At 45.9% G+C, this 25,321-nt stretch overlaps 1 protein-coding gene and 1 long non-coding RNA gene across 5 annotated transcripts in view; one reads left to right on the top strand and one right to left on the bottom strand.

The window, feature by feature from the left end:
* The first annotated feature begins 1,441 nt into the window (after window positions 1-1,441).
* Window positions 1,442-25,321, top strand: part of KCTD15 (potassium channel tetramerization domain containing 15) — a 45,558-nt gene continuing 21,678 nt past the window's right edge. The window contains exons 1-2 of one of the 3 annotated variants that reach the window (XM_037408709.1): window positions 1,442-1,886; window positions 7,740-7,915. In XM_037408709.1, the coding sequence (XP_037264606.1) occupies window positions 7,752-7,915 (164 nt within the window). In that variant the 5' untranslated portion in view covers window positions 1,442-1,886; window positions 7,740-7,751. Of the gene's footprint in view, window positions 1,887-2,047; window positions 2,424-7,739; window positions 7,916-18,403; window positions 18,501-25,321 lie in introns of those variants that run through there. The other 2 variants (XM_037408708.1, XM_037408710.1) reach the window with 2 other exon arrangements.
* Window positions 9,617-18,397, bottom strand: LOC119157643. 2 transcript variants are annotated; one of them, XR_005107615.1, is made up of 4 exons: window positions 17,269-18,397; window positions 14,513-15,934; window positions 11,715-12,119; window positions 9,617-11,599 (listed from the first exon to the last, which is right to left on the bottom strand). It is a non-coding gene; the product is annotated as an uncharacterized LOC119157643 (long non-coding RNA). The 2 variants fall into 2 exon arrangements; XR_005107614.1 differs by having other exon boundaries at window positions 14,513-18,397.

Genomic DNA, 25,321 nt, shown 5'->3' with positions numbered 1-25,321 from the left:
GCCACGGAAGAGAACTTTTAAAAAAACCAAACACCTTAGTTTTAGGGGTCCTGCCTGCCTTCCTGCCCTGCTCCCCGGCGGGGCGGCCCCGCGGCGCATAGGGGAGCGCGGGTGCGGCGGGGAGCGCGGCCCCTCCTGCGCGCCGGCGGCCTGACCTTCCCGGGGCCGCGCAGCGTTGCATAACTCCCCTGCGCGGCCGCGCTCGGCGCTAGTAGGCGCTGCAGCCCGACGAGTCGCTGCGGCCACCGGCCGCCGGGAAGCGCGGCGCCCCTCCGCGGGCGCGGTAGGCGGCGGGTGTCCCCCGAGCGCCGCGGCCACGCCAGGGGGCCGCCCGCCGGCTGCGGCGCGATCGGGGCGCGGAGCGGCCCCCCCGCACCCGCCGCCAAACTTCCGCGGGGACCAGCGCGGAGCCGGGCGCGGGGGTCGCATCCCCCGCGGCGGCTGGCAAACGCGCGCAGGCATCGGCAGACCCGCGTCTTTGGCTGAAAGTTGAGGGAGGGCTTTGCTTTTTCTTTTTTTGTTCCCCCCCACCCCTTTTTTTTTTTTTTGCGGGGGGGAAGGGGGGTGTTCCTGCTGCACCACCTCCCCCGCGCCTGGTGCGCGCCCGCGGAGCCGCCCGCGGAGCCCCGCGCCATCGCGCCGCGCGCTCTAATTGAAATGGCGCTTTTGGCCGGGGGCGGGCTGCCAGGGCGCTCCGCAATAGCACAATGCATGTCGATAGACGTCATTTGGTTTTAATGGCCTACAGGAAATTTGGCGTTTACAATGCGAGACATTAGCAAAGGGTGAAAGGGAGGGGGAGGCGGGATGGATGGATGGATGGGAATAATTGCAGCCCCCCCCCACCCCCGCCTCCGAGACCCCCCGTCCGCACCCCGGCGGCACTGGGTGCTGGGGTGTGTGTGTGTGCGGGGGGGTGTCAGGGCTATTTTTTTATTATTTATTTTTGAACTTGATCTAGTTTATCAACAAGTGCAGAGTGGGTGCTACCCTAATTGTAACAGAGGAGTCAAGAGATGTGAGAAACGTGCCCTGTGTTACTTATTTGGGAGCTGAAAATTTATGCCTAGTTGAAAATGCCTGGGGAAATATTACATCAGACCAAATGACAATGATTAAAATCAGCTTTTTCCCCCCCCTTCCCCCCCCTCTTTTCCTCCTTCTTCTTTTCAGTAAGTCTGTTGAAGGACGTGACAGTGGCCTGATCCTCCCCAACACCGAACCGTTATCCCCCGGCAGGGCCTGGCCGGGCCGGGCTGCGCGGGGCTGCGCGGGGCTCCCGCCCCAGCCGCGCGGCGCGGAGGGGCTCGGCGGGCAGCGGCGCCGGGGGCGCGGGCTGGGGAGCCGGCCGCCTTCCCAGCCTTATTTAATTTTCTGGGGTTGTATTTTATTTTATTCGGGGGGGGGGGGGGGGAATAAATCTGGAGACCTTCACCAAAAGGAGGGAAAAATATCCAATTTTCATCGCAAAATTAGCTAGGGCGAGAGCAAAGGGCTGAGCTAATTGTAGCCTAATCCTCTGCCCTGCAGGCGTTTGCAAAGCCCTGAGCAAGAATTCGCTTTTTTTCCTCCTCTTCTCCCTTCCCTCTGTTATTTAGAGACGGGATTATTGCCTTTCTTCTCATAACAGCCTCGGCAGTTTCATTTAAAGGCTTTTTTTTTTTTTCCCCTCACACACACACACACACAAAATAAATACAAAAAGAAGCAGCAAAAACGGGGAGAGAGAGAGGAGAGAGAGAGAGCAGCTTTAAAAATAATAATAATCACAGCAGGATCTGCGGAGCAAAGATAGTAATAAAAGCAAAAAAGCTGAGCCCATCCACACACAAACCCAACAGAGCCCAAAGCCAAAGGGGGGCTCGCAGATCTCTTCTGCGCTCAAGGTAAGGAACGCGGCGGCTCCCGCGGCTGCCCGTGCCGGGGCCGGAGCGCGCAGTGCGCGCCGTGCCGTGCCGTGCCGTGCCGTGCCGTGCATTGCATCGCATCGCATTGCATCGCGCCGCGCCGCGCTGCGCCGCGCGGCACGCTCGCGCCTTCGCTCGCTCTCTCTTTTTTTTTTTTTTTTTTTTTTTTTTTTTTGGAAAGTGCCTCTTCTTCAAACTAACTCGGCGCTTGGCTCCGGAGGAGAAGCGGCGGAGGGGTGTTTTTTTAAAGCTACAGGACCCGTTTGCAGCCGCCCCGCTTTGATAGCGCTGCGTGTGTGTGTGTGTGTGTGTGTGTGTGTGTGTGTGTGTGTGGCTCTGTGTGTGTGTGCGCGCCCGTGTGTATGTTTTGTTTTGCTCCGCTCCAGCATGGGCAGCGCCGGCGGAGCGCCGCGGCCCGGGGTGCCCGCGCTCCCGCTGCCGCCCCGGCCTCGGCTCTGAAGACGGCCCAGCCCCAGCGCGGCGGAGGCAGCGCGGCTCGCTCCGCGCTCCCGCATGGTACACGCGGAGCCGCGGGGGTCGGGCGGGCGGCGGGCGGGGTGCCGCGGCGCGGGGGTGCGCGGGCCGGGGCGCGGGGGCTGGCGGCGGGGCGGCTCGGCACAAAGGGAAGGCGGGCGACAATGGGGAGCGCCGCGTATGGAAAACACGGGCGGGCTGTGAATGAAACTCTGGCGCCAGTGAGAGTGGAAGGCTTGGTTTGGGGTAGACTTCAAACCACTCTAGGCTATAGTTTGCATTTCTGTTCCTGCATGCGATGTGGCACACTTCTGCAAAATTAATACATTAGCCTGGCTAATGCTCACCACCATTGGCTGCACGGAAAATGTACAGGATCGGGGATTCGGGGTTGGCTTTTTTTTTTTTTTCTTGCATTCATCTAAGACATCTCCTTTCTTGTTATGTGGGAATAAGTAAAGGACGCCATGTTGTGCTTTTTTTTTTTTTTGGTTGAATTTTATCTTCGGGCATACAGGGTGTTTAGAAGAAAAAGGCAGAAGTTGAGTGACCGGGTGCGTTGCCTGCTGGTGATTTCCCTGACCATCAGTAGGGAAAGGCATTTGGGTGACGTGAAACTTGCACTAAATAGACTGGAGACTGCCAGAGATAGGCGGGGTGCGGGGGGGGTGGGGGGGGTGGGTGTGCAGGGGGGGGGAACCAACCTTTTTTTTTTCCCCTTGTTCTTTTTTCCTCCCCGCCCCCCCGTCGGTAACCAGAGCTCCAGAGGGAGCTCCCCCCTCCCCTGTAAAAGTTTTGGGCACCATCTCCTCTGTCACTCGGTCCGGTGCTCAGTGAAGCCGCGCGGAGGTGTGTGCAAATGTTTACGGACTTAATTTTGGAGCCGTCGAGCCCGAGGTTTGCAGTGCCCCCTCCTCGCTTTGTCTTTAGGCTGGGTTCACGGCGTAGAGCAGTTGTCTCGGAGTGGCTCTGGAGGCAGACCCGAGCGGTCGCCGTCCCTGTTTATAGAGACAAAGGTAATTGCCAAGTCTGTAGCTGTGCCCCTCTGGCTGCGCTAAACGCCGGCTGGGGAAATGCAGGCGCTGCCGTCAAGTCACGGGAGGGCCGGGTAACTCCTGCAGCCGGGTCCTGCCCCACAGAGCACTCTGGGGCTGGGGCGCCCGGGGGCTGCGGCGGGTGATCTACCCCTGATGCTCTCCTGGGTCCGCCGGTAAAGAAATCAAGGTCTCCGGGGAGGGAGAGGAGCTTTCCCGGGAACCCAGTCAGGGGACCGGCGTGGGAGCAGCTGCGGGCGCTGCGCGGGGTGCAGCCGGGCCGGGGTCCTGCGGCCGGGCCGGGGGTCTGCAGCCGCCGGGACCCCGCTGGCCCTGGCTGCGGCCGCGACCTGCCCTCGCTCCGGCTCCCCGGGGGAGCGGGCTGCTTCATGGCAGGTCCTTAAACCTGCCGTTTTCATTTCACGTCTTCAATGTGCATGAAGGAATTAAACTGCACGAGTGAATAACAGCATTAGTTTCAATTAATTTTTATCCTGGCAACAATAAACTTTAGAAACAAAGCGCTTTTACATCCTTAATTAGTCTTGCTTCCCATCTGTAGTCTTTTAAGTGCCTGCTCCTTGATTTAACTTTGTCCCTCCTTCAGAGCCGCCTCCTTTTTCATTCTTTTCCCTTTTTTCTCGTTACCCCTGCCAGACCGCTGCCTGTTTCTTCCCTGCAACCTTTCACCTCCCTTGTCCCTATCTGTCTGCTCTGTTCTGTGCAGTTTATTTCTACTGTATTTTCCCAACATCAACAGCCAGTATTGGTTACCATGGCCCCAAGCTATGTGCAGAGGTGGGAAAGCTTCATCCGCCCAAAAGTTCTTACACTTTTGAAGTCTTTCTTTTAGTAGGATCTGAAATGTATCATCTAGAGTGTGTATTAAATGAACAGTATTCCTGAAGGCTTTAGAGCAAGAAAGGCAACACCCTGGAAAATTCTGCAGTCTTTCAGCATTCTCTGCCCTAGGGTTATAGCCCTGGGCACGGAGCTGAATGGAGCTCTTACAACTGCCTTCTGTTTACCTTTTATGGTTAAAATAACAGCTTAGCAAAGAAGCAACTTCATGGAGAAACGATTCAGTGAAATCATCTCAAGCTGTAGCAGCATAGCTAGTTTAATCACCCCTAGAGAGCTGAACAACTGTGAGCACAATGGGACACAAAATCATTTTGTGTGTAAATGAGCATGGCATTGTGATTATTTCACTTTGCATGGGCAAATAGTTTTTACAAGCAGTACTTATGCAGTTAGCTTAGAAAGGCAGAAAAAGATAAGCTGGCTCTGAAAGATCTTGGTGTGTAATGTTTGAAAAACTAAATATTCACATAATTTGGGAATCAGGCTCTATTGATTTTGCCTTCAGCAGGTTCCTGTGTTACTTATTAGAGCAGGGTTATTGCCTGTGCCACTAGTTGGGATGCTGTATCCTGTTGTAGGCAACTAAAGAGCAAGGATTATTTTAACATGGTTTAATAAATGAAGTTTGTTAGTGTTTCTGCGATATTTACCCTTAAGGTTTTAATTTTCACATCAGTATTAGAAAATATGTGCATAAAGACTTTCACCGGATAAATAAATTTAGGATTTTTGCTTTGTGCATAAAATAACTACATTACTCAGTGTGATGAATTTTAGCTGCGTTTTACATTAACAAGAAGAAGGAGTCATTAGAAATAGGGTTACGGTACCTTAAGAAATAGGGGCTATTTATTTTTTTGGAGCAATAGGAATGTTTTCAGTGCCCTTTATGTAGTGCTTAGCAATTACGCCCCTTGACAGTTTGCTCATATGAAGATGATTGAATTCCACAACTTCAATAAAAATGTAGGATTCATTTTTTTAATAGGAATCCTCTCTGACCAGGGGAAAAGCCTGTGTTTTAATTCCCCTTCTCCTCCCCTCCCCCAAAAAGCCAGTGGCACCCTCAATAAGTATGAAAAGCCATAAAAGTTTGAGAACTATTTTAGCTTTCCAGTGATTTTCTATAATTAAGTGTTTTTTCAACACATGCTCTAGCTGAGAGATGCCAAAAGCAGAGGATTGTTCAAAAGGTCCCTCCAGTGAATAGTATAAATTAAATATCTACTGTGTGAGTATGGCCTCACTGAGAATCTCAGACTCTTTACAGATCAAGGAATTTACTGGTATACCAACATTAAACAAAATCCTAAGATAGCAGCAGTGTTTAAATATGCACAAATAGATTCAGATCACTTGATCTTTAGCTATCTGTGCATATTTTAAAATTGAAGCCTGTATTTCAAGACAAATGGTTAAATGTAAGACGCATTTACAGAGGACTGGAAGTCCTTTGATTTCATTTGGAAATTGTAACAAGGGGTGCAGATGAGCCCTAATTAGGCACTTGTTTTGTGAAACTGCATGAGATTTATTTCTAAGGCAGCTCTGTAGCATGTGAGGTCTGTACCTTTATCATTAGTGATAATAGTTGGGGTCTGAACAAAGACAGGGTTGACATTCAGCCTGGATCTTCTGACCCTTTCATTTAAGTGAAGGAGTAGAGAGTGAACATGAGTTTACAGTGCTCTTTGGTAAGAAAAAAAAAAACCTTTGTGTTGGCAGGCAGATGAGGCACCCACAGAGTAGTAAACATGTCGATGAAATACTGTAGGTACTTAGTATGTAAGTTGTTTTTAAAAGTTAGTTCTTCTATTTATGCTATACGACATATTTAGTGAAGATTGCCCACAACAGGCTCTTGTGGGAAACAAGAAAGCAGCGTCTTCAGTCATGAAAGGATTCAATCACTTTCCTTGAAGGTGGTGCTGTAGTAAAAATGTTAATGCCCAATTTCGCATCGGCTGACACAGGAGTCCTAGGACAGAGTTGGTATTTGCTTCGTGTTCAGTGCAGATGTCCGTCCAGCCTCCGAAGAGAAAAGGATGTGGATTCATAATGGGGTGATGTATTTCTGTGCTGTAGATGCAGGAAATTCTTAGGAGCTAACCAAGATGAAATACAGTAAATGGAGATGTGATGACTTTGTGAAGCTGTCCAGATGTATTAAGATTTTTCAGTCCCTTTCTATATAGCTCAGAATTTGTTTTTACAAAGAATGTTGCTAATTGTATGTTCATCGAGTGGGGTAGCCAGGCATCTTGTGCAAAATACTGCTGAGAGAAAGGCGAGACCAGCTTTAGATTTCTAAGAAACATTGTCAAAGTAATGTGAGAGAAATGGGAATTCACTTTGCAATGCTGCATGTAAAGTGCTTGTCAGATGTAAGGAAGAGCCTGGGTGCTTAGTAGCATGCTTGCAGAACAAAATACCAAGAAAATTAGATTATATTCAGAAATGTCTTCAACTATAATGTTTTGCATATGTTGCTTTACCCATAAGGGGGAGAATGGATGGACATTTTTTTAAACTTTATAAAAGGGTTTTTTTCCGTTTGACATGTATGCCATCTATACCAATTTAACTGAAATCAGCTTTGAGACACGTTTCATGCAGAATAAGCTGTGCTTTTCTTACAGAAGAGAATTGAGGAATTTTCTTTTGCTGTGGTTGTCGTGTTCATTTTTAAAGACATTTCAGTATTTTTTGCTTTGTATGTCAGCTGAGGATTTTTGGACTCAATTCAGAAATTTCACTAATTTTCAAATATTTTATTAGGTGGATTGTTGAATTTGCAATTTTGTATGCCAGACTGTACGGTACTTTCTAAGGTGTCTTGTCATGGGCCAGTTTATATATCACACTGGTTTCACTGCTTCCAGGTATTAATTGCTTTCCATTTGAAAGTTTATTAGTTCTTTATGTCTAATAGTAAGGCTTAACTGAAAATTATGCATTTATTTCACTATTATTGAAAATAAACCTGAAAATTGATCTTAGTTTGATGTGAAATTTACTAGATGTATAAACTAAATGCCTTAGGTACTGAGGAAGTCACTAATTTAGAGGTGTCTCGTTACTGAGACAAACTTGCAAAAACCCCTGAATCCCAATTCACAAATTGGTTATTCGTTTGTCAGGGGATATTTCACATCTAACACATAAGCCCGCGACCTTTAATTAGAATTTTGCAGTTTGTTTTATGCCCCTTGAGGCTGACACCTTGAAAAATTTTTTTCTTGATTTCTTATTGCTAATAAGCATCTTTCTCTTCCCCTCTGGTACTTTGAAGAAAATGATGCAAATACACTTAATTACAGTGGTGGCAATAATTTGTTAGCTGAATATGTGATCAGGCAGATGCAAAAATGATCTGATTAGATCTGTGATCACACTGGAAAGAAAGGTAACACACTGCTACATTTAAGAGAAACTGTTCTTTTTTGCCTTCCCTTTGCAGGAGGGAAGAAGCATGTCCCGTCTGTCTCTAACACGGTCCCCAGTTTCTCCTCTGGCTGCTCAAGGAATTCCTCTCCCAGCTCAACTCACCAAGTCAAACGCTCCCGTACACATCGATGTAGGAGGACACATGTACACCAGCAGCCTGGCTACCTTGACAAAGTACCCAGACTCCAGGTAAGACCTTGGCATTTTCAGGCTCTCTGCCCAAATTTCTGTTGGTTGCATGGAAAGAGGCATGTACCTGTGAGGAATATTTCAATGCAAAATACAATTTATTATATATTCACCACTTATGAATAATTCAGTTCCCGATTTATACAGAAACTTCACTGGGGTTCTACAGAAAAAAAAGCCTTTAAAATTTATGTATTTTTTAGAGTCTATTCATTTTCTCTCCCAACATCTTCTGCATTCTGCTGATATATTTGAAGCACCTGTTGGTGTACTTTCCTAGATTATTTCTAACTGTACCAAGCAACTACTTTCAGATTTAGGGGAAGAAAAAGTTCCTTTTTTTTTTTTTTCTCTTCCTTGGAAAACAGAATGGCTCTCTTACACTGGGACTAATGGATGCTTCTGTTGGCCAGCCAAAAAACCTAACCTCAGTGGCAGCTGTGTGCCTCTGTGTCGGTGGTCATTCCCTTTGGGCAGTGGCTAGCTGACTGCTCTGTCCACTTGCAGCTGCAGGCTGGATTGAACCTTTGCATGCTTAAAGGTGGCTAATTTGTGCTACACAGGTTGGTGACATGTCTGGCAAAATTTATTCAGATCTGGCCAGTATTGTCTGAGACTAGACTCTAGATACGCCACATTATGAACAGATGTGATATGAGATGTGATTTGTGTATGTGGCAGTCTTTATTATTTTCCCAGTGGGTGCTGAGCACTGTGAGAGATGGGGGATCCTGGGCAGCATCAGGCCTGTGACAGTAGTGTGGACAAGACCACTGTGTTAAGGGTTAAAGCACATTCATTGGAGCACGACATTAAGACATACCTGATTTTGATTTACAGTTACAATCACTAAACCAATTCAAGTTTTTGTCATTCAGAGTGCTTATTTTTCAGACAGGTAAGTGCCTCATATGTAACCAGGAGAAGGTATAGATGTGCAGCGTCAGGGTGCCCAGCAGACAGGTTAAAGGAGGCACTATGGACTCAAAAGCAAACCAGAGCCCAGGTCAGCAAGTTTTGTTGCCAGAAGTTTTGCTGCCTACAAGGCCAGTATTTCCCTTAGGGCTTAGATGATTTTTTTTTTTTTGTGTGACAATCAGTGTAAAGCTCTAGTTTCATTTGAAGATTTTTCCTTTACAAGAACTAAGGATTTTTGCACAGATTTGGCAGGTTCCCAAGCAATAAATGACATTTATGGAGACACCTTGAAATGCCTCTGATGTCATGAAGCATATGGCTGTGATTTCATTTGAAGGAAAGGGAGCTGCTGAAATTCTCTATGGAAAAGAAACAGTTCTTAAAATACCTGTATTTTATGGTCAGACCAAAACAATATGATTTTTCTGGACAGTGTGTTTAATGTCTGTGTGGTACTGCTTCAGTCATAGAGAAGAAATCTGTTCAGTGGGGAGAGATTTATAACAGAATCAGACAAATGCTTTATAGTATAAAAAATACAGAGAAGATTCAGCAGTTGTAACAGAGTGGCACATCTGTTTCCACATTTTAAAATACCACTGCTGATGCTATTTTTAAAATGTACCCCATATCAGACTTACTTAATAAAAGCTTCAGTTATAGAAGCTTTGGGAGAATATACATAAATTCACAGATTTTATTTAAAGAGAATAGATTACTGATCTAAAGCTTTTTTTTCCTGTTTGATAAACAACAAAGTATTTCTTCAGATTTTTTACTTTGTCTAAACTGTAAGTACAAAACTGACCAAGAGCTCACGTGCTGCCTGATGTTTTAGTATGTACTGTCTTCTGTTTGTAGCACTGTGTTATCTCATAAGGCTTCAGTGCTTTTTCACATGCTCAAACTTCAGTTCTCACTGGAGTAAGAGCCTACAGGATGAGACCTTTTTATAGCAAAAGATCGCCCTTCACCAGCATCCCAACTAGGACATATTGCTGTGTACATTATGAAGCTGGATGAAGGGTACACCTTAATTTATGATTGTTTTTCAAAGTTTTTTAAAATTTGTTTTTTCTGCAGTGCTGCATACTAGACTTGGTTGGTTACCCCCCCATTGAGTCTGGCCTGCTCTCATTCCTGGTTAAGGGAAAGTACTTGCAGTTATTTCAACGGGGATGGTTGGAGCTCCTGACTGTGCTTCGCTGCCCTGGTGTGTATATTCTGTAAGGCACAGGCTGTCTTCACAGTGGTCTGTGTCTGTCAGGTGCAGGAAGGAGATAGCTTTTCTGAGCAAGACATCTGGAAATAATGTCAGAGCACTGTTAGCTTACACTCAGAAAAAAAAAATTATTGGCCACATATAGAGGCATGGCCATACTTACCTATACACAGAGCTTTCTTTTTTGGGCACTGTATTAAACTCTTGGTTTGAGCACGAGTTTGAAGGCTTGTAGATTGTTTTTCAGCAAAAGATGTAAGCATACCCTGAAATGTTTTGCTGAATCTTAGCTTCAGTCACATAAAATAGTTTGCGCTCACTAAAATTGAAAGCTGTGGGAACAAACTTCCTCTTTTTTTCTGTTACAATCTCTTTGTTTCTTCCTCTGCATTCCAAAATCCTAACTAGGCTTTTAGTTTGTCATATATACTGTACATGTGTGTTTAAGGACACATACAGACTGTGAATGTGTATAAATACAATCAAGGTACGCTTACACAGAGACATCACATGCTAATGGAAAACAGGAAAAAAATACAATCAGCAAATCATGTTTATACTTCCATAGTATTTTGAGGAGGCCCAATCCTATTAGGTCCTGAACAAACACAATTCACATTGACTTCAATGGGAGGGAAGAGCTCCCAGCAGCTTGCCAGATCAGGCCCAGCAGGAGCAAGTATCGGTACGACCAGTTCCTGCCTATACCTGCTCTCCTGTCACCCCTCTGGTATGATATAAATTACACCTGACAGCAGGCAGCGTGATATTGTAATTTGTTAGGATTGACTGTGCTTAGCCCACTTAGCTGGCTCTGCTTGGCTCTTCCCGAGTCACTTGGTGGGCTCTAGTTAGGGGAGGTAAAGGACCCGATTCTGGAAGTCTGTGTCATAGGAGCAGCTAGCTGGTGATGTGAAGTTGGAGGGCAGATCTTGCATTTCAGTGATCCCAGAGTTGTTTCAGAGCAACTTTGACATAAGTCTTTAACATGGTTTATGTTAGTGCTGCTGTGGGAAGAGCATTTGTCCATTGATTAAATTAGCATAAGTAAAGGATGCCAGATTAGCCATTAAAAGGGATAGATAGATGCTCCCTTTCCAGTAAATTTTTATGGGCTGCTTAAATTCTCTCAGCTAAAAAGGAGAAAACTTGAGCAGTACACAACTGGTGTGACAAAGGAGAAGAGGGTTAAACAGCCACTGTCAAATATTGTTTCTAAACCACTTACACTCACCTTACATACTGCTCTTACACACCTTTCCAATTGGCTTTTTGAATGAAACACCGTACTAAAGAAACATCAAACTCTGAGAAATTGTGGCCACCGACAGCATAATGATGGTGCTCACTGAAATTACCTCAGAAGTAATGTTATTAATCCCTCTTCCTATAGCCACTTCGGGCTGCTTTCTGTGCATACCCAAAATTGCCGTTAAAGGTAACAAGCTTTGGAGGTACAAGGAGGCTGATGTTGTCTTACCTGGATCTGAGGCTGGATTTCAGGAGTGTATTTTCAGCAAGTTCTCCCACCAAAATTCCCAACTCTGGTAATTGTGAGTTACAGGAAGAAAGAAGAAAAACCTGTTGAATTCAGTCTCATGACCCTTACCACCAACATCTTCTTTCTAAACTAACTGGCTAAGTAGACAAATTATTTACCTTTGAGAGCATTTCCTCTAGAAATTCCATTCATGTTTTCTCCCAGAGGACCTCTGAAGCAGCTCCTTCACACATTGACACTTGAATATAGATTCATATGACAGACTGTAAAGGCTGCAAAGCCTTTAGCAGATCTGTACAAAGAGTTGCAAGTTGTATTTATCCAAGGGAGTGAGACAGTTCTTCATTTAAAAAACAAACCCACACCAGAAGTCCAAGCTCCTGACCTGCAGTCAGGAATACCCAAAGACACTGCCAGATCCTCCAGTCTTACTCCCACTGAACTCTGTGGCAGACAGCTCATTGACTTCAGGTGGAAAAGAACTGGAAGTTCCAAATCCACGAGTACCACCGCAAGCCCCGGCTTCTCAATTTCAGTGGAAACTTTGATACCACTTTGAATTCCTGTTAGAAAGCAGAACAAAAGTTTTCATCAGAAGCCTGTCCTTGTTGCAGCCCTAAATAATGTTTTTAACTCAAGGAATCGCTGTGAGCTCTTTGTGAATTGTTCTGCTATAAAAGGTAAATACATTTACCTTATGTTCTTGGTTAATTAGTATTTGTTGAAAAACCATCTACTAAAGATAAGCATGTTCTTTTGTTCAAATTTTATTTATAGAAGTTCATGCTTTCCATGGTGTTAATCATGTGACAGAAGCAAGCAAGAATATTTTAATTGACGTGGCACTGTCTAGGTGGGAGTAGCATGGGCGCACAGACCCCATGTAGTGCGCCATGTTTGGGACCTCTCTGCTCCCAGCCTTTCCTTTTCAGGAAAATAGATCTTTTTGGCCCCATGGCCCAAGGCATGTCAAGCCAGTGCTAACATAGTGCACATCCTGATCTCAGCTTTTGGGGAACCTGGGCCCACTCTGGACACTATGTCCTCCAAAGAAAACCAGCCCAGGCTTTATTAAGTGTTTCAGAAACTAACGACCTTAGCTGTTACAAGACATAGTAGAGTGCTCCAGGCATATCCCCCTGCCTCTCCTTTGAACTTGTGGGCTTTTTTTGTCATTTACAAAGGAGTTCCCTAAAGCATGTGTCTTCTCTTGACTTTTTTGTTAAAACAGTCACGCTTTTATAGATGCACCCTCAGACAAGTTCTCCTACCAGGTGTGACCTCTTGATTCTAGCTACTCTGTAGGTATCTGTGGGTTTTAATTCCCTTAACCTTTTCCTCTACACCTCCATCTCTCTGGTTGCTGGAGCTCAGCACTGACACCTGAGGTCTTCTGCTTCTCCCCCCTTTTCTGCAGCCGCAGTGGGCTGGGCTGAGTTCAGGGGAAAGCACTTCTCCAAGTTTTAGGTCCCCTGTGTTGACCCTGACAACACGATTTCTGACCCCGTACAGCCAGGTACAGTGGCTTTGTAAACTCAGATACACCTGCTACGGAGACCTACAAGATGGATTTTCCACATCATCCGTTACACAAAGGGCTCTGTACTGGGTCTGCACTTCTTGGGAGGGAGCAGGAAAATTCTTAATTTGGATATGTTTAGGACATATAATTCTCCAGACTCAGCATACCTGAGAACATCTCACATTTTTTGCTCATATAGCATCAGTCCAGTGTCACTCTTAACTTACTTGCTAATTTCCAATCAGATCTGTGTATTAGTAATATTACTGCCTGAAAAAAATACCGTGTTAGCAAGTTTTGTCACTTACCCCATGCTGGCAGTTAGGGTGTAAATCAGTCCTTCAACAAGGCCTGTACTCAGGCCAGGTTAAGTGGAGTGAAGACCAGATTTGTTCATAACCAGAGGTTGTTGGTGGCTACAAAAGCAGAGCACATTTGAGGGCAGGATCCCGGTCTGCAGCAGCAGCGTCAGCTCTCTTGGGCCAGCACAGCCTCCTGCCAGCCCTGTGCCACAGAAGTCCTGTGCCATGTGGCACTGGTAGCATCCATCCTGACGTAGGTGTCTCCCAAACCTCTCTGTGCCACTGTTCCTCTGTGCTGCTTACCCACCCAGCGACTGTATAGTTTCTTGTCCCTCTTCAGTCCCTCTCTCATCCCTGCACACCCACTAAACTACTCTGGTTTAGCATGCTGCCACGGTGCATTTCACCCTTTGTAAGGTACTACTCTTCCCACCAAGGCCAGTTGTGAAGCGCCCTGTTTGCAGGGTGATACCAGGCTTAGACACTCACAGGCTACAAACTGTTGTCTGTTACCCAAAAGGCAGAGCTGCTGAGTAGGTGCCAGCAGCCCACATTCAGGCGAAGTGCTACAAAATGCACCTGCATGCAAGCTGCAGCAGAAAGCTCATTATTTTTAATCGGTATTGTGAACTTGAACCATACACAGACTTTAAAGCAAAACACCCGAAGAGGCAGGAGCAAGCTCAGAGATGCAGGTTATGGGCATGGTGCATGAGCGCCGCGCACATGTAACGACACGGCACACCAGTGTGGCAGCTCTGCAGAGAGGGGTGAGCCTGCTAGGGCTCCCCTGGGCTCTGCCATTGTTCAAGGCAGTCAGGTGTATGCTGCAGATGGGAACAAGTAAAGGAGCTGAAAAATCAGACGTTTGGTTATATGCAGTGCCTTTTCTGAGCTAACATCAGAATTTTCATGGAGGTTAAAATAATTTCCGTTTTTTATTTCATGCACCTGCAACTTAGAGATAAATCTTTGGAATTTTTCTTACTTGGTTGTTGACTGGGTAAACCTCTCTTTGGTTTCTAATAGAATTTTGACCAGAAGAACACTTAGGGAAAAAACAACTTAAAAAGGGCTTTCTCCTTCGCAGCCCTTGTCCCCCCCACCATCTGCCTGCAGATGTTGCACTTACCAGAGTGAGAGCTTGAGAAAGTGAAGGAAATCTTACTGCCAGGCTGCTGAATCAGATAGTGTAAAACAAACCAGTCTTTCCTCATCTGCGAAGCCAAGTATTGCTGCTTTGTATGGGCTGCCGCGTGACGGAGGTCACACAAGTCCATGCAGCACTTTGATAAGCTCTGGAAAAGGTGTGAAATGTTTGTTCCTATGGGCAGACGTGTGTTGCTGCTCTGAGGGATCCAGCACAGCTCCCAGGCAGTGCACAGGGCACAGGCAAGGAACTTGCAGGCTGGCCAGAGCCGCTCCAGTGGGAGCTCCAACAGTCCCTGCTCCGTGAGCACCAGAGCATGACCTGTGCCAGAGGAGGGGCACATGGCTTGGCCTCTGTGGAAAATAAAAATAATCTGTAACAGGGATGCAATTACAACTGGGAATGATGATGTTGTATACCCTGTCTCAGGCTTTCGCTAGTGGCAAGAAGTCCTGGCTTTGGGGTCTGGCAGAGCCCACAGAAGCACACCGTGATAGCAGTTTCTGCATGTTGTCCAGGGCTGTTGTTGCCCAGCTGGAGATCTGCTGATAAAGGAGAATAGTCCCTGTAACCTTAACCCTTCATCCCAGTGACTTGGGGAAATGGGAGGGAAGGAATTTGTATGGAATCTGATTCTTCAGACCTGTCTGTCTCCACCTCTCCAGGTTCTCCTACTAACTGGCATGTAGGGAGCCACAACAGAGCTGAGCTGTCTGCTGTGATAAAGGTGTTTACTCCTTAGTGGGCTTCATAGCTGCTGCCTTGCCCAGCACAGCCGCTGCCCGGGGACTGCCTGCAGGCTCTGGAGAGGAAAATAGAGTTTACCCTTTGGGAGTACAAATCTTACTGTAATTGGGTGCTGAGTTTAAGCCCTGTCGATAAATGACTTATTTGTGTGGTTACTTGGAATACTTGGTGAAATGCACTAGGCAGAAAATACTGCCTAGCCTAGTCTCTGATGAACACTTTTTCAGAAATTATTGTTTCTCTGCATACATTTACAGCCTGGGTTGTGCTGAGTTCTAGACATAAATGGGTATCATGACATCTAGGAAGGGGCAGACCAAGCTAGTCATGGAGAGGAGAAGATAGCAAATCAACACTCACCTGACTTACAGAAATAAAATTACAGTGTGGTGCTGTGCCTGGGACAGGCTGTTGAAAAAACCCCTGACTTTGAGAAAATTGGACATTCCTATGCAGATGCTAGCTTACTCAACTCAGTTAGTTGAAAGGAAGAACAGACATCTCCATGCAGCTTGCACAGCCTGCCCGTGGTCAGGAGGGCTGTCATTTAGGGCCTCTCAGAGGAGCCTAGAAGATGAACCTTGAACAGTGTTTCCAGTACTTCCAACACAAAACACAGCTGGCCTCATCTCATTTTCTGCTCTTCGCTTTCTTCTTCTGCAATGATAACACAATTGTAGTTGGGTCACACTTAGCACATTAGCAATTCCCACCCTTTCTGCTTACAACAGACTGAGAACTGGTTTATTAAAACTCACAAAGAGAAGCCAGCAGACAAGGAGGCTAAAGTTCAACTTTTCAAGGGTTTTTTTGGTTTAGCATCCTATAGCAGTTTCTGAGGTTAGTTACTCAAGTACTTCTGACATTTCTTTCATTACTACTTTTGCTTACCACTCACCTGACAGGGCCAGCAGTACACTTCAGCTTTTCTTTCAGCAGTCATTTTCAGGGCAGTAACATGAAAAGCACAAGCAGCATACCTTGAAAAACCACTCTCACAACACACCACAGAAGCAGCCTGTCTCCTTTTATGTGCTGCTGGTGGAGGCTGTTAACCTGCCGAAGAGCGTGGTGTAAAGTACTGCACCTGCGCTTGGGTCCACAGGTGTAGCAGCTTCACACTGGAAGCAAAGGGGAATCTCCTACACTGATTGCTTCTTCCCGTGCTGCATGGCTAGCTCCCTCATCCCATGGACAGGGGTTAGGTAAAGATGTGGATTCAGTAGCTTTGTACTGGAAATCATGTCCTGAGGTCACAGCTCACCATACCAGTGGAGCAGATGAGGTCTTACCTCTTCATATTTGGTCTTTGAATACACATGACTGGTCTTTTGATTTGTAAAGACCCTGCAATGGCAGCTGGTCTGCTTAGGGGGATATTTCATGAACTACTTAGGAAGTTTATAAAACAGACTCCCTAGATCATGAAGCAAGGGGGTATCTGTTTTGTAAGGAACATGTTATGAAATTAATTTGTCTCTAGGCCTAACTTACTTATTTTAATGATCCCACTGGTGGTTGTCGTAGGTGTCTTTCTGTGTATATATTGTGACCTACATGCTTGTGATCATTTATGAAATCCAAGATTTAAAAATACTTTGGACCTTACTAAGTCCTTGCCTACTTTCACTGAAATAAATGGAAGTGGTTTGGGTATTGGTATGTTGGGCCAAATCTCTCTTCCAATGAAGTCAATGAGAGTTTTACTGTAAGCTTAGATGGAAACAAAGTAAGCCTTACTCTTTTAGAAAACTGGCCTAATAATAAACCTGGCCAGAATAATCCCAGTGTAACCCTGTTGACCTCTGTGGAGTTACATCAGGGATGTATACTGACGTGATGTGTGGAGAGAAAGTAAGAGAACCTGAATGTTGTAGTAAGATGCTTCTGCTAGGTTTCCACAGTACTCTTGTCCCAAAAACATCTGAAGGTGTAAAACCAATAGGCAAATGAAGACAAAGCATCATGCACTGACAGGTGTGTGCACATACCTTTCCTGCTCAGATGGCCTTCCCAAAGAGACAACTCCGCTGGTTTTGAAGGAGTTACCCGAAATTTGTACCTATATAACTGAAATCAGAATTAATCTATTAATAGGTTAAGAAAATCTTTAAGAACAAAGTGCATATTTAAATAGAAGAGATACACCGGCATGTAAACTCAGGATTCATATGTGAAAGTATAAAAGGAGGCTAGATCTCTTAAGCACAGAGTAACAAGATGGTGTGGAGGGTGCCAGGCCGTAGCTGACACGGGTTGTGCCCCATGCTGCTGCTAGCTGCATTGACATCGCCAGGCTTCTGTGTTAGAGGAAGTGTAATAAATTGATGGGTATATCCAGCATATATATGGTGTAGCACATCAGCTTGTTCCCTCGTGCTGTACTGACATTAAATGCATGATCTGGTGACTGAAACAGGTAAGTATTGTCAGTCACTCTCATCCCTGGTATAACTCCATTGATACAGAGTTACAGCAGGCTGGTGGCTCTCCTAACCGAATTTGATAGCTGGGAGAAGCTGCAGAGCTGGAATTAAACGCGAGTTATAAACTCTTATTTCCATGCTCTGTCCACCAAAAGGCCTACTCCTTCACCTCATCTGCTGTGATTAGCATGTACTTCAATCTTTTGATGCTTAAAAAAGAAATGACACCTGTAAACATTTTACAAGGGTTTGTTTTTTTGTTTTTACCTGATTTGCTCTCACTTGAAACTCTGCCAGGCAGGATGGCTATTAGCTTCACATGTGTGCATGATTGCATTCCTTATGGATGCAGTCATCCTGATGACTGCTTGCCTGTCAGAGCTGGGCACCAGGACAGATAGGCTCAGCAGAGGTATTCCGGTGTTCACCTGTACTATGTTGATTTCACTACTGCAGTATGGTATCCTATGGTCAAAGGCTAAAATTACTTTTTTATCTGCTGAGGACCACATAAAGCAAAACCTGAAAGGATTCCTGCACGTGGATGCTGGGAAGCTATTATACAGCATTTGCACCGTTGCTCTTGGTCAGACTCAGAAGGGATCAGTTGGCAAGCATTGGAAACTGAGATTTGCACCGTAAAGCTGAAACGCTGAAGGAATCCCAGTCCAAAAGGCAGGCTCCCGTTACGCCTCTCTCCCACCGTAAAGCTGAAACGCTGAAGGAATCCCAGTCCAAAAGGCAGGCTCCCGTTACGCCTCTCTCCTAATGGAGTGCAGATGCTACCAGTGCTGCAGGTAATCCGTTTAGATCTGGTAGATGCTTTTGCAGCAGCAAGCCTCTCTCTCTCTCTCGAGAAAGTGGACAATGAAAGTCAGGGACTCTTTTTAACCTCTTCGGTGTCATACTGTGTTATGCCAACAAGTTGTACCAGTGTGATTTACACCAAAGGCTGCAGCTTTGGCATTTGGGGAATGTGGTGTACCTTCTGGGAGACTGCTGCCTAAATCCTGCTGTTGCAAAATTTGCATACTATTTCGTGGACAAATTTGGCTAGTGGAACTTCACGGGGACCGGTAGGTGACAACAGAGAAACCTGGTCCTCTGCTTCTGCTGGGGTTGCCTGGGAGGGAACGAGGGCTGAATTTGGGCCAGTAGTACTTAACACTGCTGCTGAATGAAGAAAGACATTCAATGACTGGTTTTTAATGTTACAGAGGGGGGAGAAAAAAAATCACACATGGATTTGTAACCAGTTCCAAACATATTTCCTCCTCTGTTCACATCCAGTTGTATTCTGTTTGCGTATGTGAGGGTTAAAGCGGGGGCCTGCTTCTGCTTTCAATTAAATCAAAGGATGTTTTGGCCTTGACTTCACTGGGACCAGAATCAAACCCATGACCGTAGTATTGTATTTAAGAATGAATCTCTCGCAGTCACATAAAAAAGCCAGGTTCAGCTTTCAGTATCTCATCGGAATCCAACAGTTTTAACAGTTTTCTTATTTTAAAGCTTTTGCCAAGCTTCATTCAGGAGGGCAAGTGTCCTCTGTGCAGCAGGTATATGGCTGCCTCCTTCCAGGGTGCAGGTTCTCTCTCCATAGCCCCTAGGCAGGGGCTCCCCTTTTTTGTGGGAACGTGGCTGTGGAGCTAGGCTCTTCCCAGTGGACATGTCAGTGGGTCACTTCCTCTCTGTCCCTGCTCTCTGGCTCTAGTAACACAAAACCTGGTGGTAATTCCTCTTCGCTTCTGCCTTTCACCTGCCAATGGCTCGGGCTCACCAGCAAAAACTGTTACACAAGTCTTCCTACTTGGTCTGGATATACAGGCTTTGGTAGTTGCTTTCTCTTCAAAATAGCTTTTTAACAAATCATTCTTGATGTGTTCAGTTTAAGTGAACAGCCAGGAAAAATATGGTGGGTGCAGCTTAATCAAATGTATGAACAGGAGCATCATCATTCATTCATCATTTTGAGTGCCATAACAAAAATGCGGATAGAGAGAACTGCATGCAACTTCCCAATCACGTACGTGCTTGTAGGGAATTTTAACCCACTGCAGTCTGCCCGTAACTCCCTGCAGTGTCTTCGTGCCAGAGTGAGGGGTGATGTGAGCGGTAGTGGAGGTGTACAGTAGTGTAATTGCAGCACTGTTACATTCTGGGACTGGGCAAAATTGGTGTCATTTACTCACTGGAGGACAGAAGGATGGGTTGCAGGAAAAGCAAACAGAGGAAGAATGCAAGATAAGCTGTTTTTTTCCATATTGTCATGCTCAGCAACAGAGCGCTTTACCAGTTTAATGGATAGGCATACCAACCAAATGCCCAAGCAGTGTGGGCAGTTTCTTTTAAGCAGAAAGCTAATGTATCGCTGCTGAGAGAGGCTGGTATCATTCCTCTTCACAGCGGTGGAGAGCATCCCAGTCCAGTGGAGGCTGGTGTGGGCACGGAGGGTCACCTGGTGTTCCTGCTCATCCCAGACAGTGCAGTGCTGCACAGTCCCTGGCAGCCCATCTCTGGGAACTTTTTCCTGTGGATCTGGAAATGAAAGAATTGTAGGAAAAAGCTGCTCAGCTTTTGTATGTCTAGAATCAAGGAGAGGGCTGTGGCTCCAGCAGATAAAATATTCTAGCTATTTACATGAGCAGCAGGTACCAAAGTGACTGTGTTAGCTGTCTCCGTTTACCCTTTATAAAAGGTTGTGCAGTGCTGGAGTATCCATCCCTCTTTCTCCTGCTGTGTACTGAAACGTGCTGGTTTCACAGCACCCACACATGCAAAGGATGTGGAGGGCCAGGATTGCACCCTGAAAGGTGAATGAGTTACATTTGAAATTTTCCCTGCCTTCACTGAGTCCCAGTGGGAGTTTCGCTCTTGACTTCAATGAGCGAGGATTTAGCCCAGTTATATTAAAATATAACTAGTATCTGCATGTTTTACAGCCTCCCAGCATGCCCAGCTGTACAAGGGTGATGGCAATGGGGGTAATGTCCAGATCTAGTCAGATTTGAAAATCTTAATAAAAATTCTGAGCTAGCTTCCACTTGGAAGTTAGAACAAGTAGGTGAGCAGCAAGAGAGCTGGCATTCAGTGCAACCCTGTTCTCATCAGGGCCTTCATAGCACCATGATTTAGGGGGAAGGGATGCTTAAAGGAATAGCAAGAAAAGGCTTGTATAGGCAGGAATGTTTTGTTTGAATTGTGCATCTTCTCATGTATTAACAACTTAATTCTGTTGAATGCCCGCAACTCCCACAGAGTTTGAACTGAAATGCAGTTCTTGCAGGATTGGGACCTTTGGGAAACTAGGGAACACTTTGGGAAACTAAGATGCTAGTTTAGGAGTTTGTTTTATATTAAAGAATTTTTGTTCCTGCATTGATTTTTCACGGCCAAAATTTAGTGTAAATTCTCTGTTGAGAAAACTTGAAAGGCCAGGATCCCTCGCAGCACTCAAATCAGAGCAGCAGCAACAAGAATAGCGTAACAAAACCAAGCTAGTTTTGCAATATAAATTTGTATTAATATTTTTAATCTTCACCAGCTACTTAGACAAAAGTTCAGCTAGAATGAAGTAAAAGACACAAGAAGAGCAAAAGTAACCTGAACTTTATACTGGAAAAAATGATAGTACTGCGTCTTCAGCTAACATATGCTTTAACTTCAAATGTAGGTTCACAATTTAAAATAGAGGAATTCCCAAATCGATAGGTATTCCCTACAACGTATAAACTTTTGTGCAGTTACTTGGACTTGGGCATATTTCACTGAAAGGAAATATGTGTTTGGCTCCTACTGTTACCAAGTTCTGTGTTTTGAGGGTTTGTATTATATTGTAATATGATTTGGTTACTTTTATTAAAAATATGCAAGTCAGCCAGACTCTGCCCTTCTCACTCTCCCCAGGTAGTTGCTGCTTGTTAGGAGCAGGGGTGGCAGAACTGGCCTATCTTGATCTGCAGTAACTGCAGCCTCTCCGCCTGCACGGGGCTGCCATGCATCTGCACACCCGCTGTGGTCAAGGCCTCTCTTCTGCTCCTGGTTGCTCCAGAGCAGCTCAGCCAGACTAAATGAATGCACACGGTATGGTTAAGCATCAAAAAATAATGGGAGGCCGTTTGTCACTGTCTCTGTTACAAAGAATGAACCAGCCATGTCAGTGGCGTGTAGGGAACTTTTAATGGAGAAATGCAAATTGTACCTATATTTGAAAGTTGGATTTTTTTTTGTTGTTAAGCACAGCAAATGCATTTCGTGACTGACAACTTAAATAAACGTGGTGGGATGCTGATGTGTGTAGCGAATGAGTGCCGCTCTGCCTGTATGTGTCTACTTACCCTGCCTATAAATGTGGTTATACGCCAGATGCAGTGAAAGGATTCGTAATACAGCAGTTAACATACTAGAAACTGTTTGTTTAGTGAAGTCTTTTTATAGCTGTTAAAATAACACACTCAAATATACAAACGCTACTTTAATAAGGGAAAACAAAATCATTATCCTGGCGAAGGGCTGGATCCTGCCACTGTTACTTATGGCTGGGCAGCGCTTTGCTCCTGAGCTGTTGGCTCCCCGCGAGATGGGTGGCAGAAGCAGGTCCCCAGCGAACAAACATGCTGCTGATAAATTTGGGATGAGCGGCCAGTGCTGATGGGCCTAATCCCAGTATCCCGATGAAGTGAAGGGCTTAGGGTTAATACCCTTGTAAAGCTGGTGTGAATGAAAAGCCTGGAAAGGAAAGCTCATGGGAGCCTCAGTTCCCTTAAGTCACTGCTCTGCTCATTGCAATTGTTTGATCACTCCTCCTCTCCTCCCTCAAGACCCGATGGGATGCTTGGCCACATGGATGCAGGACCAGGGTGGCTCTTGGCTACCAAGAGAATTTTTTAATGCAGGAAAAGACACTGGCTTCGCTACCTGGGATTAGTGTTTCCAATTTCTTGTCTTAACTGCTAGCTTATGTATAGGCAATGCTGTCTCTACAAATTGCAAATAAGTGTCATGTGTAAAAATCTAAAAATACATATATATTTCCATGAAATTATATATCAGAGTCACGCACCACTTTGTCTTAAGTGCGGAGATAGGCTGTTAACAACAGGTGGAAGAGAGAGAGCTGTAAGATCTCTTATCTTTACCGTGAATGCTTTGTGGCATTTCGAAAGTAATAGGTAATTTCCACTTCAGTGGTTTATTACCTGTTGCTTCAGCGGACTTTAATTGATAGTAACAGAGAACTGAAAACATAATTGTCCATGCCTTTGTTGTAACTACAACATCCATGACATACCTAATTTTCCTTTTTAGTGATGAGTAAAAAGAAAAAAAATCCTTCCAGAACTTTGAAAGAATGATTCTGCGTGGTAGCTGATAATGTTCTTTACGGATTATTGACTTTTAAAAATACATGTGGGTACTATATAGACTAGCTCTGATCCATTGAAAAAATAGATATTCTAGCCTGAACACCAAAATATGAAGTATTAAATCTAGGTAATCGATCCTGCAGTTCATTCAGGTACTTAATAGTTAATGACCGTAATATCCTTCGAAAGCACTGAAAAGTGAGCATATGGCTCAAAAACCTCTGATGGCATTCCAGGATCAGCCTTGGAAGGCAGGAACAAGAGGTTACAGGAACTGGAGATGGATAAACCTGTTGCCTTGTGTTACCTCCTCCATCCCTCTGCTGAGATCAGACTGTACTACTTGATGCTCTTTTCTTGTTAAAAATCGAGAGACGGGCTTTGGGGTCACAGGCTTTATTATCTCCATTTGGTTCTCACAGGTCAGTTTTGTACTTGAGTGTCGGGTCACTCACTTGTGCCATCAGGATTGAAGGGTGTGAAGCTGGCAATGCCTGTATGGGGACAGGCAGTGCCTGTAGGATGCTAGTGGCTGAGGCTGCCCTGCTGAAATGTAGGATGCTCACCCTGGTCTTGCAGGAGTGGTGGGGGAAGGAGTCAGTGGTTGGAGTGGCTCGAGCGTGCACGGAGCGGTGACCTGTCTGCCACCGCGGGCTCGATGCCTGCACTCCATTTGGGAATGGAAGCAGGGACCTGATCTGGGCTTACTTGTGCCAGAACCCCCCTCTGGGGCGCCTTTCTGCGTATGCAGGCACATGAACCAGTCCCAAAGCACCCATGACTGCTTGGATTTCAGTTTGCAGAGCAACGATTTATACCCTCAGTTTAAGACTCAGACTCTCCCCCCTACCCTCACTTCTTCCCATCACCGTACAAATAAAAGATTTAAAAGATGCTTAAAACAAAATTCTCCCCAGCTGAAACACCCTCCAAGCCAAGCGTACGCCCGAAGCAGTCTGAGGTGGTCAAGACGTTATCTTTGATTAAAATGGAAACTGTGGCAGAGCCGTGAGGGCGAAGCCTGCGCTGAGTTCCTGCAGCGTAGCACAGCCAGGTCGCAGACCTGCGCTCAGACGGTGCCTCTCCTTAGCACTGCTTTCCCATAATTGGAGAAAGGCCTAAAATCACCGGTCAGGTAGCAGGGTGTGAAGGTACAGTATAACCATACAATACAGCTTTGTTTATGGACTTTCACGCTAATTATAGCTGAAGTTTTAAATTGAGGCAGATCAGAAAACTTACTGCAGCCAGATGCAACCTTTAGCCACGTTCCTTGCTGTATGGGGCATGAGGGAGCATGTGTCCTGGCAGAGAGAGTATTTTAACATCTCTCCTTCCTACCAACCATCGGGCCAGAAGGCAGAAGACACCTGTTTGCTGCTCAGCTGGGCTACCCCTGTCCTCTTCTGGCCAGCCCTGCCTGCGTTTCGGGTGGGTTGGGTGTTTTTAACATACGTCCCTGGGGAAAGCAGCTGCAGGTGCTTTCTCCATTACAGTTTGCTTTGCTAGGAACTTGTGCACAAACCGTCTCAGTTTTACAGTAAAAATAAGGGAAATACAAAAACCACTGCTGTAAAGACCTGGCAGCACTGTCCACTGCCCACCCAGGCTGTGCTGCTGTGGCTGGGGTGCAGCAGTGCCAGCAGAGCGCTGGCTCCGGGCACGCCAGGGCTGGGGAGGGCACAGCCACTCCGATGCTTCCCACTGTTCTTTCCCAGTGTTACTATCTTGTGATGGGACAAGTGACAGACTCCTAAGGGACATAGCCACGCGGACAGCAGTGCCAGACACAGTATAAGGTGCTCTGGTCTGTCAAGCACCTCTGCTCCAATTTGCAGCATTTTTTCTCTTCAGGCAGATAACAGTATCTATCTTTCCCACACTGAGCAAATATTTAAGAGAGAAGCAGCACTGTTTATGCTCAGCAGCAACGAGTGGACTCTGCTCATACACCTGGGACGCTTTGCTAGCATGTCCTACGGGGCAGTTTCAGGTCATGCTCGGTGTCCTGGCTCTAAACAACCTTCTTCCTCCTCTCTGTGGCATTTCCCACAACCGCTGCCTCCTCCAGCTCCACAGCAAGGCCCAACAGCCAAGCACAACCGACAGCTGCCGTGTAAATGGCAGGGAGAGCTGCAGAGCTCCTGTCAGCTCCCCTGTGCATTTGTGCCCAGCGGAGCAGGGGGATGCTTGGAGGAGCAGCAGCCGCAGCGGAGGGCACCGAGCAGGGCACAGGCCCGTGCGCTTGCAGG

The sequence above is a fragment of the Falco rusticolus genome, chromosome 15 (assembly GCF_015220075.1).
Source record: "Falco rusticolus isolate bFalRus1 chromosome 15, bFalRus1.pri, whole genome shotgun sequence".
Classification (NCBI taxonomy): Eukaryota; Metazoa; Chordata; class Aves; order Falconiformes; family Falconidae; genus Falco; species Falco rusticolus.
This window is presented reverse-complemented; position numbering and strand designations above follow the sequence as displayed.